General features: G+C 41.1%; 2 protein-coding genes across 2 annotated transcripts; both read right to left on the reverse strand.

Moving 5' to 3' along the window:
• Positions 1-134: 134 nt before the first annotated feature.
• Positions 135-8,293, reverse strand: LOC129170718 (retinoic acid-induced protein 3). Its single transcript, XM_054758596.1, has 4 exons — positions 7,825-8,293; positions 4,610-5,750; positions 3,238-3,293; positions 135-3,086 (listed from the first exon to the last, which is right to left on the reverse strand). Exons 2-4 carry the CDS (start codon positions 5,703-5,705, stop codon positions 2,997-2,999), a joined length of 1,242 nt encoding a protein of 413 aa, XP_054614571.1. The 5' UTR covers positions 5,706-5,750; positions 7,825-8,293; the 3' UTR covers positions 135-2,996.
• A 3,644-nt stretch (positions 8,294-11,937) lies between these two features.
• On the reverse strand, positions 11,938-14,302 carry pde6hb (phosphodiesterase 6H, cGMP-specific, cone, gamma, paralog b). The gene is made up of 3 exons (XM_054758597.1): positions 14,156-14,302; positions 12,833-12,981; positions 11,938-12,751 (listed from the first exon to the last, which is right to left on the reverse strand). Exons 2-3 carry the CDS (start codon positions 12,973-12,975, stop codon positions 12,634-12,636), a joined length of 261 nt encoding a protein of 86 aa, XP_054614572.1. The 5' UTR covers positions 12,976-12,981; positions 14,156-14,302; the 3' UTR covers positions 11,938-12,633.
• Positions 14,303-17,798: the final 3,496 nt, after the last annotated feature.

The raw sequence follows: 17,798 nt of genomic DNA on the forward strand, positions 1-17,798 counted from the left end.
AATTAGGTTGGGGGGGGGGGAAGCTTAAGTTCAAATATGGGAATAAAGTCCTAATGTTACGAGAAGAAAATGTACAAGAAGAAAGTATTGTTTAATGTTATTAAAACAAAAGCAGACATTTTTATGATGATGTCAAAATATTGAGAAAAGTCGCAATTTTACAAGAATAAACTCACGTTATGACGTAATACAGTATATTGGAACTTTAATAGCATAAAGTTGAAATATTAGAAAAAGAGTTTTTTTTAAGTCATAAGAAATAAAAGGACAAAGAAAAAAACAATGTAGGAAAATTGGGATGGGGAAAGTTGAAATATTTTGTTGAATTAAAAGAAAAAAGAGAAGGTCAATATTAAGGGGGAAAAGTCACAATTTTAGAAGAATAAACTCACTTTATTCGTCTCCATGAGAAGTTCACATACACATATAGCAAAAAGTTGAAATATTTAAGAAAAAAAAGGTTACTTTTTTCAAACAAAGAATGAAGTTGTAATTTTTGGAGAATTAGGTTGGGGGAAAGTAGTTATGTTCGTCATAAAAGTCCAAATATTATGGGAATAAAGTCCTAATATTACGAGACGGAAATGTACAAGAATAAAGTTGACATTTGTAAAATATTAGACATTTTAAGAGAATAAAGTCATATTCGGAGGGTGAATAAAATGTCATTTTAGTAGCATCAAGTTGAATTATTTCAAAAGTCGTAATAGCTTTTGAAGTCATATGTGAGACAAAAGTCGCATTTATGGGGAAAAAGTTATATTACTTTTAATAAAGTACAAAAAAGACAATTTACAATAGGAAAGTTAAAATACAGTCATGGGAAAAAAAGATTTGAATGCCTGGTACAGCTAAAGGTACATTTGGACAAACAGAACAAATATAGCTCTTAAGAGTGAATAGCTGTAGCATTGTACCGCCAAAAAAACCAACTCTTATGAGCTATTTTTGTTATTTGTCCAAACAAATATGCCTTTAGTTGTATCAGGAATTAAAATGGATCAATAAACTGGTCTAATCATTTTTTCCACGACTGTAATTGGAAATGAAAAAAGAGCGGACATGGCAGGAACAAGCTGCGACTTTCCGAGAATAAAGTCAAAATATTAAGTTTTAACGAGAAAAAATGGTTGCAATTTTACAAGAATAAACAATTTTAGTAGCATTTCACATACATGAAATCAGATGTTTTCTTGAAATATATAACTTCTTAGCATATCTACATGTGTTGCTTTACAAAATATCAAAATGTCCCTTCCTTTTCTTCACTGCCCTCGGAAATAGTTTGGACACCCCTGCTTTAAATGAAGCCTCACACCAGCAGAGACCGGGAACTGCCCTGGAACTTTGAATATGAAGATGTTACCGGTGATGGCGTGAGCCTGATACATAATCTTCCTCCTCTGCCCTTCCAGCTATTGCTTTGCCATCCCTTCTCATGTCTCCGCTAAGCAGTTTTGTCACCTTCTGATTGACAGTTTCACACCTCCTCCATCACCTCAGGGTTGCTTTGTTCCTTAAAACACACTTTTCAGCGACAGTTGCAGCTGAATGCAACATCAGGAGCGTTCTAGCTGGAACGATGTCAATTCTAAGACTGTATTGTACTTATTTTTAATGACACTTTATTGCTGGACGTGCAGTCGACGTCCACCAATTCACGCTTCCATGTAGGCGAGCGTGGGCGTCACCACGTGGGGCAGCGTACCCCTTTAAAGCAGTGCTCCCCCCACTTGTTGGATTAAAAAAATGTATTTTAAGACCAAAAAAACCCAGCAAAAAATGTGCAGTAATTATTACAAAAAAACCGTTTGTAATCGAAAGAGAAAGTCATAATTTGAGGAAAATAATGTCATTTTAGTAGAATAAAGGTTGCATAATATAGGAAACAAAGAAGAAAGTTATTTTCGGAAAATTAGCCGTCAGAAAATTAATTTACCAGAAGAAAGTTGAAATAGGGGGAGAAAAAAGCTGTAATTTTCAGAGAATAAGGTGAAATATTTGAAATATTAAAAAAATAAAAATTCTCGTGAGAAAAATTGTCACTATTTTATGAGTATAAACTTGTAACATTAGGAATTCTAATTAGAAAAAATGTCATTTTAGTAGCATAGAAATGAAATATTTAGAAAAAATAGCCAATATGAGAATGTAATTTTTGGAAATTTTTTATATTACAGTACGTAGTTATTTACTATTATGTTTTTTTGTTTTTTTTAAATCTTAAAAAGAAAAAGTCTGTGCCTGAAGTTTTTCCGTGGCCTCCTGGTGGTTAGGGACCCCTGCTTTAAAGTGCACTTAACATTGTTTTTTAACCCCCAAAAAATACATTAGTGCCTACAATATTTGTGTTTTTTTACCAGAGTGACTTAAAAATATTACCAATATGATACATTTAATATACAGTGGATCCCCACGTTTAATCAAAAAACATTTTTTGTGGGGAATCCTGTATTTATGTGTCGCCTTGACATACCCGCCCCTACTTGGCATGTCACACACCAGCCTACCTCCCCCACGGTGCAGTACAATCACAGAAGTAACACACAATGTAACTGTACCACAGACCATGCATGTATCAGAAGCCCATGTGCACACGACCCCAACAGTTACCCAGCATGCCTCGCGGGTCATAAATGCATGTATTGTTTTGCACGTCAATGTTTACTCCGAAACCCTCGTAGTCCGTGTGGTGCAGTTACTTTGTGTGTTGCACATTATTCATTTTTGGTTGCACCGTGAGTGACGTAGGAGTCTTCTGCTGGTTTGTGTTGCGTAAGTAAGGGGGTCTTACTGTACTCTTATTTTTAAATTCAGTTTTCTTGAGTTGCTTTGTTGGCTGAAAGATCGCTGCTCCCATCCATCCATCCATCCATCTGCTATTCCGCTTGTCCTAGATGACTGCTTTGTAGCAACATATAGACTTAAAATACATTTCTGATCCGAAATCACACATATTTACATGACATGTATTCCGAGCATGAGTTTCTTGTGCTTCAAAAGGGTCCATAATAATCATCATATGGTTCTCCATAGTTGGTGGTCTGAGGGCGAGGAATGCTGTAATCTTTATTGGGGTCAATTTCCTGCAACACACACAGAGAGTGTATAAAATATGAGTGTAATTAACACTTGATAAATCGCGCTGTCGTGAAGCGTACAGCGTGACTTGACAAGGGAAAGGTCACAGTGTTTAAGTGCACGAGAGAAGGTTAACCCCGAAGGTTTATCACTCACAGTCATGGAGAATTCAGCTTCATACGGTGATTGTAGCGATGGATCAGCCCGCCGGCCTGGAGGGAGAAACATGATACAATTAACTCTGTAGTGACTCAGCAGACTCTTTATTAGGTGTACTGCGATCCAATACGAGAGCAGTATCAACATTTCTACCCAAATTAAGGTAAGCTATTCATTTAACAACGTGTGTTATTGTGTATCTGCATCCTGGCAATATCACAGTTTTGTTTTTCTTTATCTTCTGAAGCTGCTGCACGTTAAGCTAATTGGGCGCTCTAAAAGCTTGTTTTCACCGATGGCCACATTGCGGTCATGGTTACCCTGTAACTATGAATCCATGTAAACGTATAATCGCCTCATCGTGACATTTGATTATCATCATTTGCACTTTGTATTGTTTTAGCGGCAAATTTACACTCAAGGAATTTGAGGTGAAATATTTTGAGGGGTTTGACAACAACAAAAATAAAACTCTATAAACAAATACATTTAGCAAGAAAGAGTAAATGTCATTTTGAATTTATTCTTTTAAAATTACATAATATAAATATTGGACGGCTGTCAACGGAAATTTCCTTCATCGACAAGCTACATCGCGGTTCACCTTTTTGTGGATTCTGTTTGGCCGATTTTTTCAAGTGCAATTTTTCGGGGTTTTTTTTAACACCGTATGAACACGCGCTGCGTCCTTGTGGTGTACCCTGTTGTTGTATTTACTACTGCTACCACTAGAGGGTGTTGGATACTCATGTGAGAGTTGAAGTGTCTCCACCTTTTACGTGCCTGTAGGAGCATATTAGGAACCCACAGTAGACAATATCCGGCTGAAATAGAGCCAACAGTCCTTATTGGCTAAGGGAGAGCCCTGCGTCCTGATTGGCTGTAGACCATTGTCAGTCAATGTCCTTGTGTTTCCTGTTGTGGTCAATAGTCCCTAGCTAACTGTGTGAGCTGCTTGCTAACCGGCTAGATGGATCTTCGGTTCAAGGAGGAGGACGACGACGGCAGAGGGAACAAGTTTTAACGAGGATACAAAAACGCTACAGCTGAACGGTGCCAAGAGGCACGGTGAGAGTGAATACGCTTAATGTCTTGTGCCCAACTTAGTAGATTGATCAGTAAAACGAACTTTGAACTTTGAAAGTGTTTAGAAATGTGAGAGAAAAAAATACTGAAGTGATATTGAAACGTGAAAGGAAGCTGTGGCCATTTTGATGTATTTCATTTTGTAAAAACATTTCACCCCCCATAAAAAATGGATACAAATGCATGATAAAGAACTACAGTAGGTTGTAAAAATGGAGATGTGTTTTTGAAAGTGGACTTTTCTAATGTTTTAATTCCATGGTGGTTAGAACTTGCATCTCACCTCTTCTGCTGTCCGCCTCGTTCTCGAAGCTTCCGTTCTCTTGTCCCTCCTTGGGGTCGTTCGGGTCCGCGATGTCGACACTGGGGGTGGTCCAGCCTGCGAAGCTCAGAGGGATCTCCTTAGACTTGGCCTCCCCCCTGCAGAGGAAGGCCATCTGCGACAAGCCGTGTCCCATCAGCAACACCCAGCCGTTGGCGACCAGGGTCAGGGCGAGCACCGGGTCGTCCCATTGTGGCTGACGGCCCAACAGAGTGTTCCCCCTGCTGAGCATCGTGATCCACACCACCCAGATGCCGGCGGAGAGCGACAGCGTGAGGAAGAGGAGCACGGCCTGTTGCCGGCTCTGCTGGTGGGTGGCGCCGGCATAGTTGTAGCTGTACGTGAAGCAGGAGCGGCACAGGAAGTGTGCGGAGAGGATCAAGCTGATGGCCAGGAGGCACAAGACGTAGATCTGCAGCATGACGAACTCCTCTTGGCTGTAATGACAGGGCATCTCATCCCTCACCAAGACCAGGATCAGCCACTCTGTGGCGATGATCACCTGCACGATGAAGAGCCCCACAGCCATGCCGGCCTCTCCCCAACCTCGAGCGGCGGCAAAGCCAAGCAAAGCGAGGCAGCGAGCCAGCAGGCAGGAGAAGGCCAGCGAGAAGACGACCCCGAATAGGAAGAGCCTGGCGGGGCACGTGTCAGGGCTGAGACTGACGATGAAGGAGAAGGTGGTAGCGAAGATGCCGGCTGTGGATAACAGGAACAAGGACATGCAGGCCACCGTGCCTCCTATGTTGCTGCGCTGGTGCTGGATGGAGATGTAGATCCACAGGGACCAGATAAGGAGGCCAAGCAGGAGGAGCACACTGAAGAGGAAGCCAGAGGCGGCCAGGGTCTCCAGGACGATGCCCCATGCTGCTTTGCGGTCACACAGGAACCTGTAGAGAACATTTAGGCCTTCTCCACAGCCTGCAACAACCTTCTGGCCCGTGTAGTTAGTGGTGGTCTTTTCTGGTGTTGAATGACATAAACTTGGGAGGGCGGCATAGAAGAGGAGGACGGGGATTGTCAACTTGTGCTCCTTTGGGAAAAAGGATAGACTCATTCTAGTCCCTCGTTGTGTGTCTCAAGATTTTTGCAGTTTTTCAGCCTGCAATGAGCACATTCAATTCCCTTAACCACAGGATGAGACAGAACACTCCAAAATGATATTCATGAATAAATCATGCTGTTTTGTGGTTGAATACGGCCTATTAGTAGTTTTTATTTAAGCAAATATTACATATTTTTGCCCAAATGGAAGCATTTTTAAGCATAAAAATGGCTAAACGAAGTAAAATACAAATATAAGGCATTCAGAAGACGCATTCAAAAACATTGCGATGTGTAGTACTCTACACTGACCACTAGGTGTCAGTGACGACAATATAGCCACTGTACTGTACACAAACACATAGTAATGTGGATACCACTGATTTCCTTTCCGATCCGACATGGCTGGTATCGGCGATACCGATACTTTTGAATTGTTATTGTATTAAAGCAAGTTATTTCTTAAATAATATTTCTCAACTCTTAAAATGTAAAGCAATGCCCAATTATTGTCACTACAAATGATAAGAAATAAATGTCATTTGTGTACATAGTGTTGCTTTGCTCCACAGCTATTTTTATTGATTTTTTTGTATATGGTTATTGCATAGCGTCAGTGTAGCTGATATGTGGAGTTACTGCGTGAAAGGATCCGTATTTCCATCTAAAAGTGGTTACATACCAGTGGTCTCTCTCATTACAACCATTTCAGTCTTGTCTTCCTTTGTGGACAAAATGAGCAGTTCCTCTCAGCACAACTACCTTTATTCATATCAAGTCACAAAGATATCAAACATGTCATCAGGGCTATGACATCACTTCCATCATATTATTTTCAGTGTTTTCAAAGACGTGTATTAGTATCATTATTAGTATTATCAGTTGTTTTTGCACACTTGTATTAACAGGGACTGTTTTGGCAGTGTTGGAATCTGTTCCGTGTTGGAAGACTGAGTAATGAAAGCACTTGTGGAAGTAGAGGACACGGGCATGCCGCAACCAGAAGAAAAATGGTGGCCCACCGCATTGTAGTAGCGTTCATTGCGTGCTATGCTTCCACCGTGGAAACTCCTAAATCCACATATATGCCACATGGCCAACTCGTGGCCTGGCATGCTTTTGTTTTGAAGGTTTTAGAGGAACGGTATCATGTGTACTCAGAAAGCCATCGTTGGCGTGTAAACGTGTCGTCATTAATCCACTGACGGTATGTCTCAGTCTTTTTGTTCATGTCGTGCAACACAGACTTGAAGAACGCTTTGACAGTTACCAGAAAAGGCAGCAGGCGAGGGGGAGGACATAAACATGTCAGAACAAGCAAGGGCCGCCAAAGGAGTTTAGAACAATTGGTGCTTAACATGAGGACAGAAAGGAAACTGCGCTGTAAAACGAGGATCCGGACAAGATGGATTTATTCACGCAGAGACCGAGGAGAGATGTTCAGCCCTGATTGGAGACCATCGCTTCCTCTCAGCTCATAACACAGCCTTTGTTTCAAGTGTCACATTTTAATGTGACACTTATTTGCATCGTCGCTGCCGTGATATGACGCGCACTGTCAAATTTGACACTTCAGAGAGGAGACATGACGTTTCAGGGAACTGCTTTAAATCAGCGGTTCTCGGCTGCTTTGGTTTGCGGGACCCGCCGTCACCCATCAGTCACATGCGGCGACCCAAATGGCGGATTTTTTTCTCCTCAAACGTCTTAAATGTCTTATATTTAAAGAGAGACAACGTGAGCTGCAACAGTGGGATGCTGTCCTCTCTTCTCCAGCAGATATCTGCAGCTGTGTGTCGGGCGGACGGCAGGTTAAGACCCCGCTCGATGTCGCCTGTGAACGTGGCACGCGCTTCTTGGCGGAGTAGCAAGTGAATAGCATGGACGAGAGCGCGAGGTGCGTTCAGGGACGTCGGGGGCATTACATTGATTATTTATTAATTGTATGTGCTTTAGCTCCATGAAAAGGCCAAAATGTTAGAAATACCTCCTGTAATAATAATAAACATAATAAATAAAAAGCATATTACTAGTTTAATACCGCTCTTGACCATCTCAGTCAAAATGGAGCATTGTTATCGTGTGAATGCAACTTTTCTATGATGTAGAAATACCAAAGGTATGACACTTACCTTGTTTTAAAGTGGAGTGTTGCAGCAAACACGCTGTTGACGCATGAATGCCTGCCCAGTGTGTTCTCTTACACGGAACATGTGTCCTGAGCAGGATGCAAGGACGCAGGGTGTGGGAGCTGCTGGGAGTGGAGACTTCTCACCTGGGATCTACAGGCTGGGCAGTAGAAGAGAAACCTGCATCCTGCCTCTCTCTGCTTATAGGTGGGGCTCACACGCACACGCACACGCACACGCACACACAGAGAGGGAGAGTCCACTCCCCACTGGTTTTCAGGCTTATTCCCCCACAGGAATTTCAATCATGCTTTCTGATAACTGGAATTCCAGCGGCAAGATTTTGCTCGAGCGGAGGGGTCCGCAACAGTTGCCGTCTAATCGGAGAAACAATGGCGGAAAGTGATGAAATGAGCCTCAGGGCCTGTCGTGTGGAGAAAGGAGAGCGCCGACGTCTTGTACACGCCCGTACGTAAGCCCTCAGCTCAGGTCTGGACAAGTCGGAGTGTTATGGGCTGTGTTTGCTTCCATCCCCGCACTCTCCCAAGCGTAAATCGTGTAGATAAACTGTCACGTTCACATCATCGCCAGCAGCACTCAAAGCACAGGAAATGATTTACAGCGTTTCTTTTTAATGAGCCATTTTGTGTCTTTTTGGCTGACTTTAGACTTCCTCAGAATCCTTTGGCGCAGATGCCAGAGCTTTATTTTGAAATGGAATGTAACCATAGCAACCAAATGTGGGAAACATTGGTGAGGGTGAGTCGTTTTGATGTTTTTGTGATTAATTACACTTAATTACAGAGACCATCAAAAGACATGACGCAGACGAGGCTTTGAGGCTTGCGATATATTTAAATACTACAAGTATACGTGCATGGCTCAGATCAAGGGTACCCTTTGCTGTCTGCAACTTCACTTGAGTAGTATTTGAAGTTGTTGTTCTAACAATGTGTACTATCCCTATCACTCTGACGTTTATAGAGTGAGGAAGCTTACCAAACCATAAATTAAGCCTGTTCATGTTTTTATTTTGCGCTAGCACGGCTATGTTGTAAAAAAGTGTCTATATTTGGACATGGAAATGTTACATGTAAAGCATGTCTACTTTCGTTGTGAAATAAACAATATTTTCTCTGATCATTTTGTCATGATTTCTACTTAGAATTAAAGAATGATGTCTGAAATTGGTTTCTAATGTGTTTTATTCAAATATTCTCAGTGTAAAAAAAAAATAACTTGTGTAATCATTAGTGAAAAGTACTTAACCTTCGTGTCCGCCTGCCGATGAAAGTTTTGAAGAACATAATTCCATGGAAAAACAAACGCCATGATGATTACCATGCTATATATTCATGGAATAATTACTCAACTCTGCAACTAAAGTGATTTTTTGTGTATAAAAGAGTAAAATAAGATTATTTGAACAAAAGTCTAACACCGAGTGGACACGGAGTTATGTACATTACATTTAAGAAAGAGTGAACTTGGGAGGGTTGCTATGGGAAATGGAAGATGTCTCCAGCTCTGGTATGTTGGGTGTGTGTTCTGCAATGTTTGGAGTTTGTGTTGATAACATTACCAAGGTCTATCCACCAGTTTAAAATGTTAAATGTAACACTTGGGTACCCTTCATCTGAGCCATGCACATATAGTATATATTTCTATTTACATGTACAGTAACAGTATAAATGCGGGAATTGATCTCGTCATCCTCTTTCTCGAGCCATTTTTCTACTGTGTGTGTGTGTGTGTGTGTGTGTGCGTGTGTGTGTGTGTGTGTATCTGACTGGCCGACTCCTAGTTTACCTTTCAGGCATATGTTTGTCTATGGGGCAAAGTACTCCAGGAAGTCTGCCTAGCAACAAGTGGTTTAAATTTGGAGGATTTCTCTTGTATAATGTCCAAATGTGTTTTTGTTTTCAGTGTGTTTTATGTAGCTGGAAAAGATAAGTAATAAAAGCACGCCAAACAACTTTGTGCCTTTTTCGCAGATTAATATGATCGCGGTTTAGTGGTTGACTACGGCCTTTTATTAGTCAAAATAATATGCCTATATAAGCACATTTTAAGTATCCTTGCCCTAAATTAATCATTTTCAAGAATAAAAAGGGCTAAATGAACTAAAATACAAATATAAGGCATTCAGAAGATGCATTCAAAGACTTTTTGTGGTGATATGTAGTATTCTACACTGGTCACTAGGTGTCAGTAATGTTACATTGATGACCTTGGGTAATACGAGTGTTAAGTTGACTAGAGGGCTCTAATAATGTTAAAAATTGTATTTCGAAGGTCATAAACAACATAAATATTCCCATTCAAAAATATATAAATGTAAGGAATCCTACTTTGCAGAAACTGACTTATCACGTTCGGGTCTGGAACCCATTAGCAGCGATAAACGAGGGCTGCCTGTATGTGCAACAACGTCCAAACCATACCTGTCGTCCCTCCCATATTTTGCCCTTTTTTCCCGTGGCCCTCACGTTTAAATAGTTTCCCATGCAGTAAATTCACCATATTTTGACTTCCATTAAAAAAAATCCTTCCAGTACTGCAGGTGACAGTGGTGACTCGGATCCACGGCTGAGCAGCAGCAGCCTGCAAGGACACGGGGCAGCCCTTTGGCAGTAGCCAGTCAGGAATTTCCCTCATTTTATTTTCAAAGCTATAACCCAGATGCTCCAAACGCATACGAGGGATGTATGAAAAGTTTTAAGCATCGTGTTTAAGAAGCGTTGTTCAACCTTTTGTAAGTATTCCTGCCAAATTTTAAGATTCTAACATGCTTCTTATATTTTTGGCTTATTTTTGAATAAGCAGGGTCAAGGATTCAGTGAAAAATGGAGAAAACAAATCCGTGCAGTGGCTCAGTGTACTCAATGGCTGCCATGGCAACAATTCACCATTGTGGATTCCAACTTGTTCCCCATCCTCCTTATTGGCCAGACCTGGCCCCCTCTGACGTCCATCTTTTCCCCCAAATGAAAAAGCCTTGGCTGGTCGCCATTTTGCCCGTAATGATGATGTCATAGCTGCAGTTTAGGGGTTTCTTGAGTCCCAAACAAAAGAGATCTTCTCCACGTAAGTGATCCAAAACCAAAAACACCATACGACAACTGGAAGATGCTGCAAATGGAAAATGCTGCCATCCCCTAAATGTCGCAAGATAAAACAAATGAGAACAAAAGAGAAACGCTACAAATGCCCAAAACAACCACATGGGGGAAGTGCTGCAAAAGTGGAAGCTATCCAGGCTGCCAGGGGTGCCAGACGGAGCAACCAACTTTCTTTTGATTTTGTGAAGTTGCAGCATTTCTCTCATGCAGTTGTTAGTGTGTGTGTGTGTGTGTGTGTGTGTGTGTGTGCGCGTGTGTGTGTTTTTGTCATTTGCAGCATTTTGCTTTCTTTCCCTCAGTATTTGACTTTAGTATTTGACTGCATGTGTTTTATGGTGTTTTTAGTTTGGGATTATTTCTGTGTTGCGAGCGTTTGGACGCTGCGCGCTTGCCTCGTCATCCACCCCGCACACGTCCTACACTGTTACACGCATAAAATAAAAGTGGAATTTTTAAAATGAACTGATAGATTTTGTTAAACGAATACATTTTATTGAATTCATGAAGGTTATTGAATTGTCCTCATGTAAAACTGATGAAGTGAATGAATTATCAGTACTAGATAAGGAGAAGAGGCGTGCCAGTGTAATGGATGTGTCACCTAGCCGCAAAGTTTCACGCAAATCAGGAACTAATTATGACCACTTTGCTACAGCGCACATTTATTATTGTTGAATGAAGTAAAAGTAGGCTTTGTCCATTTATCCGTTTTGCATGTCGCAGTGTAAAAGCTTGTTTTTATGCAGGAGTGCCGCGTAACTAATCAATGTCGTCTCTGCGTGCTAATCAGAGAGAGATGGTCAATGCGTGCTTTGAAAGCCTCAGACGGGGTTATGTAGCCTTCCACTTGGATAGGCTCCAGCTCACCCACGACCCTAAAGAGGACAAGGCTTGATCATTATAAAATGAGTAATTCGAGAACATAATAACATCTTGGTTATATACAGTGTGCGTGTGAGTGCCCTCGAAAGGGTTCAAAGATGAAAGGCACAAGTTAAATTCTAAAAATAAATCCCTTTTAATGAAACTATCGCAGACAGATCACAGTACATTGTCTTTGGTTGGTGCTTGCAGCGCACACACGTGCAGTCTTGGTCATCTCTAAGGAGGGAGGGTGCAGGGTGGGTGGAGAGCTTTTATAGGGAGTCGTTCCTCCACTATATCATGGAGTCAAAGTGCATTGTCGTGTTCACCAGTACAGCATCCTGCATACTCTTCTTGCCCCCGCCCCCTGTGATGTTTCCAGCAACCTTGTGAAGTGGTACAACAATGCAGAATAAAAAAAACGAGGGAAATTAAAAAAAAAGGGTGAAGGAGGAGACGAGGTACAACGTATTTACACTGAAATAGACAGCTACAAGCAAATCAAACTAGTTTTGACCAGTTCTGCTCGCGTCCATTGCCGTGGGTGGGGTTGAGGTTGGAGAGCGGTCTAGATGGATGATAAGGAGGGGTGGGGGCGGTGCGTGAAGGTTTCTCGTCATTATTTCAAGTGTTATATATACTGTAAACAGTATGATATGAATAATAATATCAAAGCATAAGAGTGGTTATGCCGTCTCTCCACTTAGTGGAGCAAGGCAGGAGGTAGATGACGAGAGGGGCATTATGGGGGATGTCGGCGGCCTTATCCTGACCAGCCGGGCCGTGAAAGGAGAGAGAAGGAGAGGCGCAGGCGGCAGCAGCGGCTTTAAATGATGCCGTATTTGGCCAAGTCGCTGAGCTCCATGTCACCAAAGGCTTCCCATGGGCACACCACCGTGATGTCTGTGCCGAGACCCTCCATGCCGGGAATGTCGTCTCCAAAGCTGGGAAAAGAGGAGGCAATCGTGTTCGAGTGGCTGCTTCTATGTCGGGATTGTTACATTTATTTCTTTATTTATTTTTACCCCTTCTGGCCTGGTTTGGGGGCCTTGCTCTTGAATGTGCGGGTCTGCCTCTGCTTGAATTTAGGTGGGCCTTTCTTGGGTGTGGTGGGGCCGGTGACTCCACCAGGGGTCAGGGCGCTTGCTGCTGGGGGGCTGGCGTTCATTTTTCTCTAAAAAAAAAAATCACAAAAAAGATCAGGACAACCTCTCTCTCTCCCTCTCTCTCTCTTAATCTTGTTAGCATCTCTGTCTCTGCACTAATCCGCACAGATTATGCAGATGAGATTAAATAGCAAGATTAGCTGTAATCCCTGTTTGATCCACTGTGGACTAATTGTCCTTCCTGGGAAACAAGGGTGCCCACCAGTCACAACATTAGGTACACCCGCCCGCATAAACAGATGGGATTAAATGCACACATTCTGCCTTCATGCTTGTTATTGTGGTGTAGAGCCGCACTGCGTCATTAAAGGAGGTTTGTTGAGAGTTTTGCAAACTACATCCAGAATGATAAGCATGCATATGTTTGTAAAGCAGCACTCTTTGATTCCATTCTTGAATTACATCTTCCTAGATGTTCATTGCACTTTTATTTTGCATGAAAGTGCATGAAATGTCTTTATTGGAAGCAGCTCTGCATGCTTGATGTCTTGACTGTAACCAATAACCCACCAACCCGCGGCTGTTTTTTTATCGGCCCTTGGCACATTCTAAAAATAAAATTAAATAAGAACACTAAAAAAAAAACAGCAGCAAAAATGGAAAAAAGAGTAATCATTTTGCAAGAATAAAGAGATTATAACATGAGAAACAAAAAAACAAAAACAAAGAAAAAGTTGCAATTTTTGGAAAATTAAGTTTGAAAAAAGTTCAAATATGATAATAAAGTCCAAATATTCTGATCGTAAAGTCCTAACATTATGAGAAAGGAGGAAACAGTTCATGCTAACAATGCGCCGTGTCACTGATCTTTTTTTCCTTCAATATAAAAAAATCCCTCCATGGGTTGGTTCAAAACATTTAAAAGTGGCCCCCGCTTCCTTTGATTTTTCAGGATGCGGCCCTCGGTGGAAAAAGCTCGGACAAATGAGACCACCTGCATCAGATGCGAATGCTCCGTAGATAAGATGTGGGAAGATGAAACGATTGACATTATAAGCCATCTGTTGCTGCGGCTGCTCACGCTCCAGTCAATCCTCTTTGCAGGAGGAAGCATGAGAAGACGCTCACACGGCTGTTTCCTGTCCCGTTCCAGTTTTCCATAGCTTGATTGAAACCCATGGCATGCTCGACATCCCTCTTAATTGACAATAATGACAAGTATAACATAGTATAAGTTCTCACCTGTCAAAGGTATCCCAAGAGGCCACCACTGATCTCCTCCTCCTGCTGCACACTGTGGCATTTGGTTTGTGTCTTGTGCTTTTATATCCCCATCTCTAATCCCCCCCGACTTCTCTTCCCAGTCACATGGTCCCAGGAAAAGGTCAATCCAAAATCCCCAACCCTCCGCCCGGCCAACTCTCCCTCCTCGTGTGACCTGCTGTCAGGGAGACAAAGTCAAAGATCAATCTGGAGGGATTTCACCAGGTTTATCCCGCTAAAACCTCAGCACGCCTTCCAGGAGATTTGCAACGAGGAGCAGAACCTTCTGGTCGTGTTTCTGAAACATGTGAGTAGCTGGGCCCCCGTGTGCTTGTTGTGTGCACACATGTGAGCTTGTACATTTTTTAGAAGCAGCAGCACACAACGTCAGGTACGCCTGCACAAGCTAACGAGAGCCGATACACAGTGCCCTTCAAAAGTATCACAACTGTTTTTTTGCTGTAGACTGAAAACATTTGGGTTTGACAACAAAAGATGAGACCAGAGAGCTTTTATTTCCAGGTATTACATCTGGATTGGACAGACAGAACCTTTGGTTTGAACATGTGACTGACAGGTTTGTTTTTGTCTTACTACACAGATAGCCCTGGATGTCTGCACGCTGTTTCAGATCGGGTAGGCTAGGTTTTGCCTGCATTTAGAGGTAAAAGCAACATGAAAACCAAAAAAGATGTCTAGTGGGGAAAAACAAGCAATTGTGAATTTGAGAGACGATGGAAATCAATCAGACACACTGCACAAACATTGGTCGAAGCCACTGCAACTATTTGGAATGTCCTGAAACAGAAATAAACCACTGGTGTGCAAAGTAACAGACTCCGACAGGTAGACCAAAGATGCCTCATTTATAAATGGAATATTTTCACGGTTGTAGCATAGAAAAGCTGTTTACGACCTTCTAAATATGGCTTTTAATTTGATTAGCGCCCGCTAGCCATGAAATAACGCCCCTATAGTCACCTTTACATTCGTATTACCCAAGATAGTAGACATAATAAGAGTAAATAAGACATAATATAGACTCAAATACGTTTACATCGGGAGAGTTCCTTCTTGTTGTTGTTCTTTTACTTCCTGTTCTGGACCGTACTTCTTGTGGTGGCTTTGTCTCATCATGGTAACATTACTGCCCCCTACTGGCCAGTGTAGAGTACTACATTTCATCATATCTTCCAATGCACCTTCTGAATGTCTTATATTTGTATTTTAGTTTTTTTGTTAGCAAATTTTATGCTTGAAAATGCTTAATTTTGGCAAAGTACATATGTATTGCACCTTTTTAATGCTTTTTTCCCTCATTTTTTTAATCCACAACATACATTTTTGGACACAACCAAACACCTGTCTTACTGAGCAGCTGAGGTTATGAGTAGTTGTATTTATTTATTTATTTTTAGCATGTTGTCTGCTCCGAAAGGGGGACAGGACAATGCTAAGCTTCTTTCAGTGCATGTAGGCTGCATAGCAGAAGGAAATGGCCTCTTGGTTAAGTACATACTGTACTGCTACTGCTTCATGCAGTGCACTGGGTCTTCACTTTGTAGGTCAGGGACCAGGAAGCACCTTGAGGCAATTCGTCGTTGATAGACATCAATATCATCGGCATAAAAAAAATACCATTATTATTAATTATTATAAATATTATTTATTGCTATTATTATTTTTTACATTTTATTACATGTATACAATTCAATGTTGTATATATAAAATGATTGGACATACATAAATACATATAATTATGACAATATATTTATACAATATATATAGAATTATTACAAAATACTTTAAGACCTTGTAAGAGATTAATTGTAAATTAAATTATTATTAAATATATATTATATGTACAGTATGCAATATAAAAACCTTTAAGGTGAAATAATAATTATAAATTAAATTATTATACAATTAATAATTAATTAATATTAAATATACATTATACATAAGATACTATCTACATTATTTATATTTGATCATTTAATTTGAAATTAATATAAAACATTAAAAGGTTTTTGTGCCATTTCCAACTAAAAGACAGTTATTCACCCCAAAAGGAAATTGGCCAGGGTATTGATCATTTTGGGCCTGACTTTGGCTTTTTTTTAAAATGACAACATCTTAAAAATATGTAAAAAGTAAAATATGTGTTTTAAAATGCTGTTCATTAATGTCCAAGTATCGAGTACAGGCGAGTTTGATGAATGCCTTGTTTTCTAACGGGTGACCTTTTTGCCAATAGCTGTCCATCAGTGATGTGAGGCTGCGAGTGATGCCCAGCATAGGAAACATGCGGTGTTGACACCTCTATTGTAGGTCAATGTGTCAATCTTCAAGCGCAGTCGCATAAACATGCTAATACTCAGACATTTAACGAGATTAACGCATGGCCTGGGAGCAGGAAAAGAGCTCTGTGACGTGAAAGCGTGGTGTATGTGCGTGTCTAATTTTGCTTTTCTGCATAATCCTAATAGTGTTCCTCTATGGAGTCATTCCAATAGTCTGACTTTCTGGCTGTTATACGCCACCTCTCCCTGTCCTTTCTCTGGTGAGTGAGGCAGCCGAGGAAACGGCATCATTATGGCACCATGGATTTGGTGTAGCGAACATGTGACCTCACCAGGAAAGGGCTCTGCTGGCAAAGATGTATTATGAAATAGACAACAGCACAAATATTTGCATGCACGCATGCGGTGTCACATGTCTTTCATGAAACACATGAATGCTTGCATGTGTACCCGTGGAATGCGCCGAGGTTCCTGCTGCCTCCTGATGGAGACGCTTTTAAAAGAGACCATACGTGATATTTAATGGCATGTGGACACGCTGTTTGATTTTCGTTCAAAGGACGCAGACAGAAGTAAACCACAGTCTCTCCGGTGTCACTGTGATGCTGAAATCCAAGGGATATTTTTGAATAAATAACCTTTTTAAACAAGAAAAGTCTGTGGTATTGACACAAAAGCCAACATGTGTCACGGTTTGTCTTTATTTCCTTTGTTGTGCTCTTATTTTGGCACATCCATTTCCTGTTTTGCGCATTTTTGAAGATATTGACGCGGGTCTGAGGCAGCTGCCATTCACAGCTGATTCTCATTAGCACGTTTGCATCCCTCTACAATGTAACCCAGTCCCTCACCAACAGAACCAAGACGCTCGAGCTTGGACACCTCCCTGGCAAAAACATGCATGGGTGTCCAAAGTGTGGCGCAGGGGCCATTTGTGGAACGTGGCTCATTGCAAAATAAACCAAAACCCAGCAAAAGTGGAAAATAGAGCAAAAAGGCATAATGAAACTACAAAAAGCTAAAATGTTGATACTTATAGTTAATAAAAACCCAAAGATTTGTCTTTAAATGTATATGTATTCATTATGTACATACTGTATATGTTGTTTCCTTGTTAAATATATATTTTTCCAATTATAAATATAAAAGGACAGCTGGACAGCCCTGGCGTGAACAGACAAAGACAAGTACATAAGAGAAAAACAGTGAGCTGTATTAATATTTATTATTATTATGCAGTATGTTATCATAACAGTGTTTTATTTGGTCTCAAAAAATGTTGACAATGATATCTTTGAGCGTTCATTTGTGGGACAACA

The sequence above is a fragment of the Dunckerocampus dactyliophorus genome, chromosome 18 (assembly GCF_027744805.1).
Source record: "Dunckerocampus dactyliophorus isolate RoL2022-P2 chromosome 18, RoL_Ddac_1.1, whole genome shotgun sequence".
NCBI classification, from domain to species: Eukaryota; Metazoa; Chordata; class Actinopteri; order Syngnathiformes; family Syngnathidae; genus Dunckerocampus; species Dunckerocampus dactyliophorus.

Excerpts from the sequence above, each read along its gene's own strand:
- LOC129170718 (XM_054758596.1), bottom strand. The coding sequence starts at position 5,705 with ATGAGTCTATCCTTTTTCCCAAAGGAGCACAAGTTGACAATCCCCGTC. Across the intron at positions 3,294-4,609 it reads CGAGGCGGACAGCAGAAGAG|GCCGGCGGGCTGATCCATCG; the intron begins GTGAGATGCAAG and ends TTCTCCCTCCAG. Across the intron at positions 3,087-3,237 it reads AAGCTGAATTCTCCATGACT|GAAATTGACCCCAATAAAGA; the intron begins GTGAGTGATAAA and ends TGTGTGTTGCAG.
- pde6hb (XM_054758597.1), bottom strand. The coding sequence starts at position 12,975 with ATGAACGCCAGCCCCCCAGCAGCAAGCGCCCTGACCCCTGGTGGAGTC. Across the intron at positions 12,752-12,832 it reads CCCAAACCAGGCCAGAAGGG|CTTTGGAGACGACATTCCCG; the intron begins GTAAAAATAAAT and ends CTCTTTTCCCAG.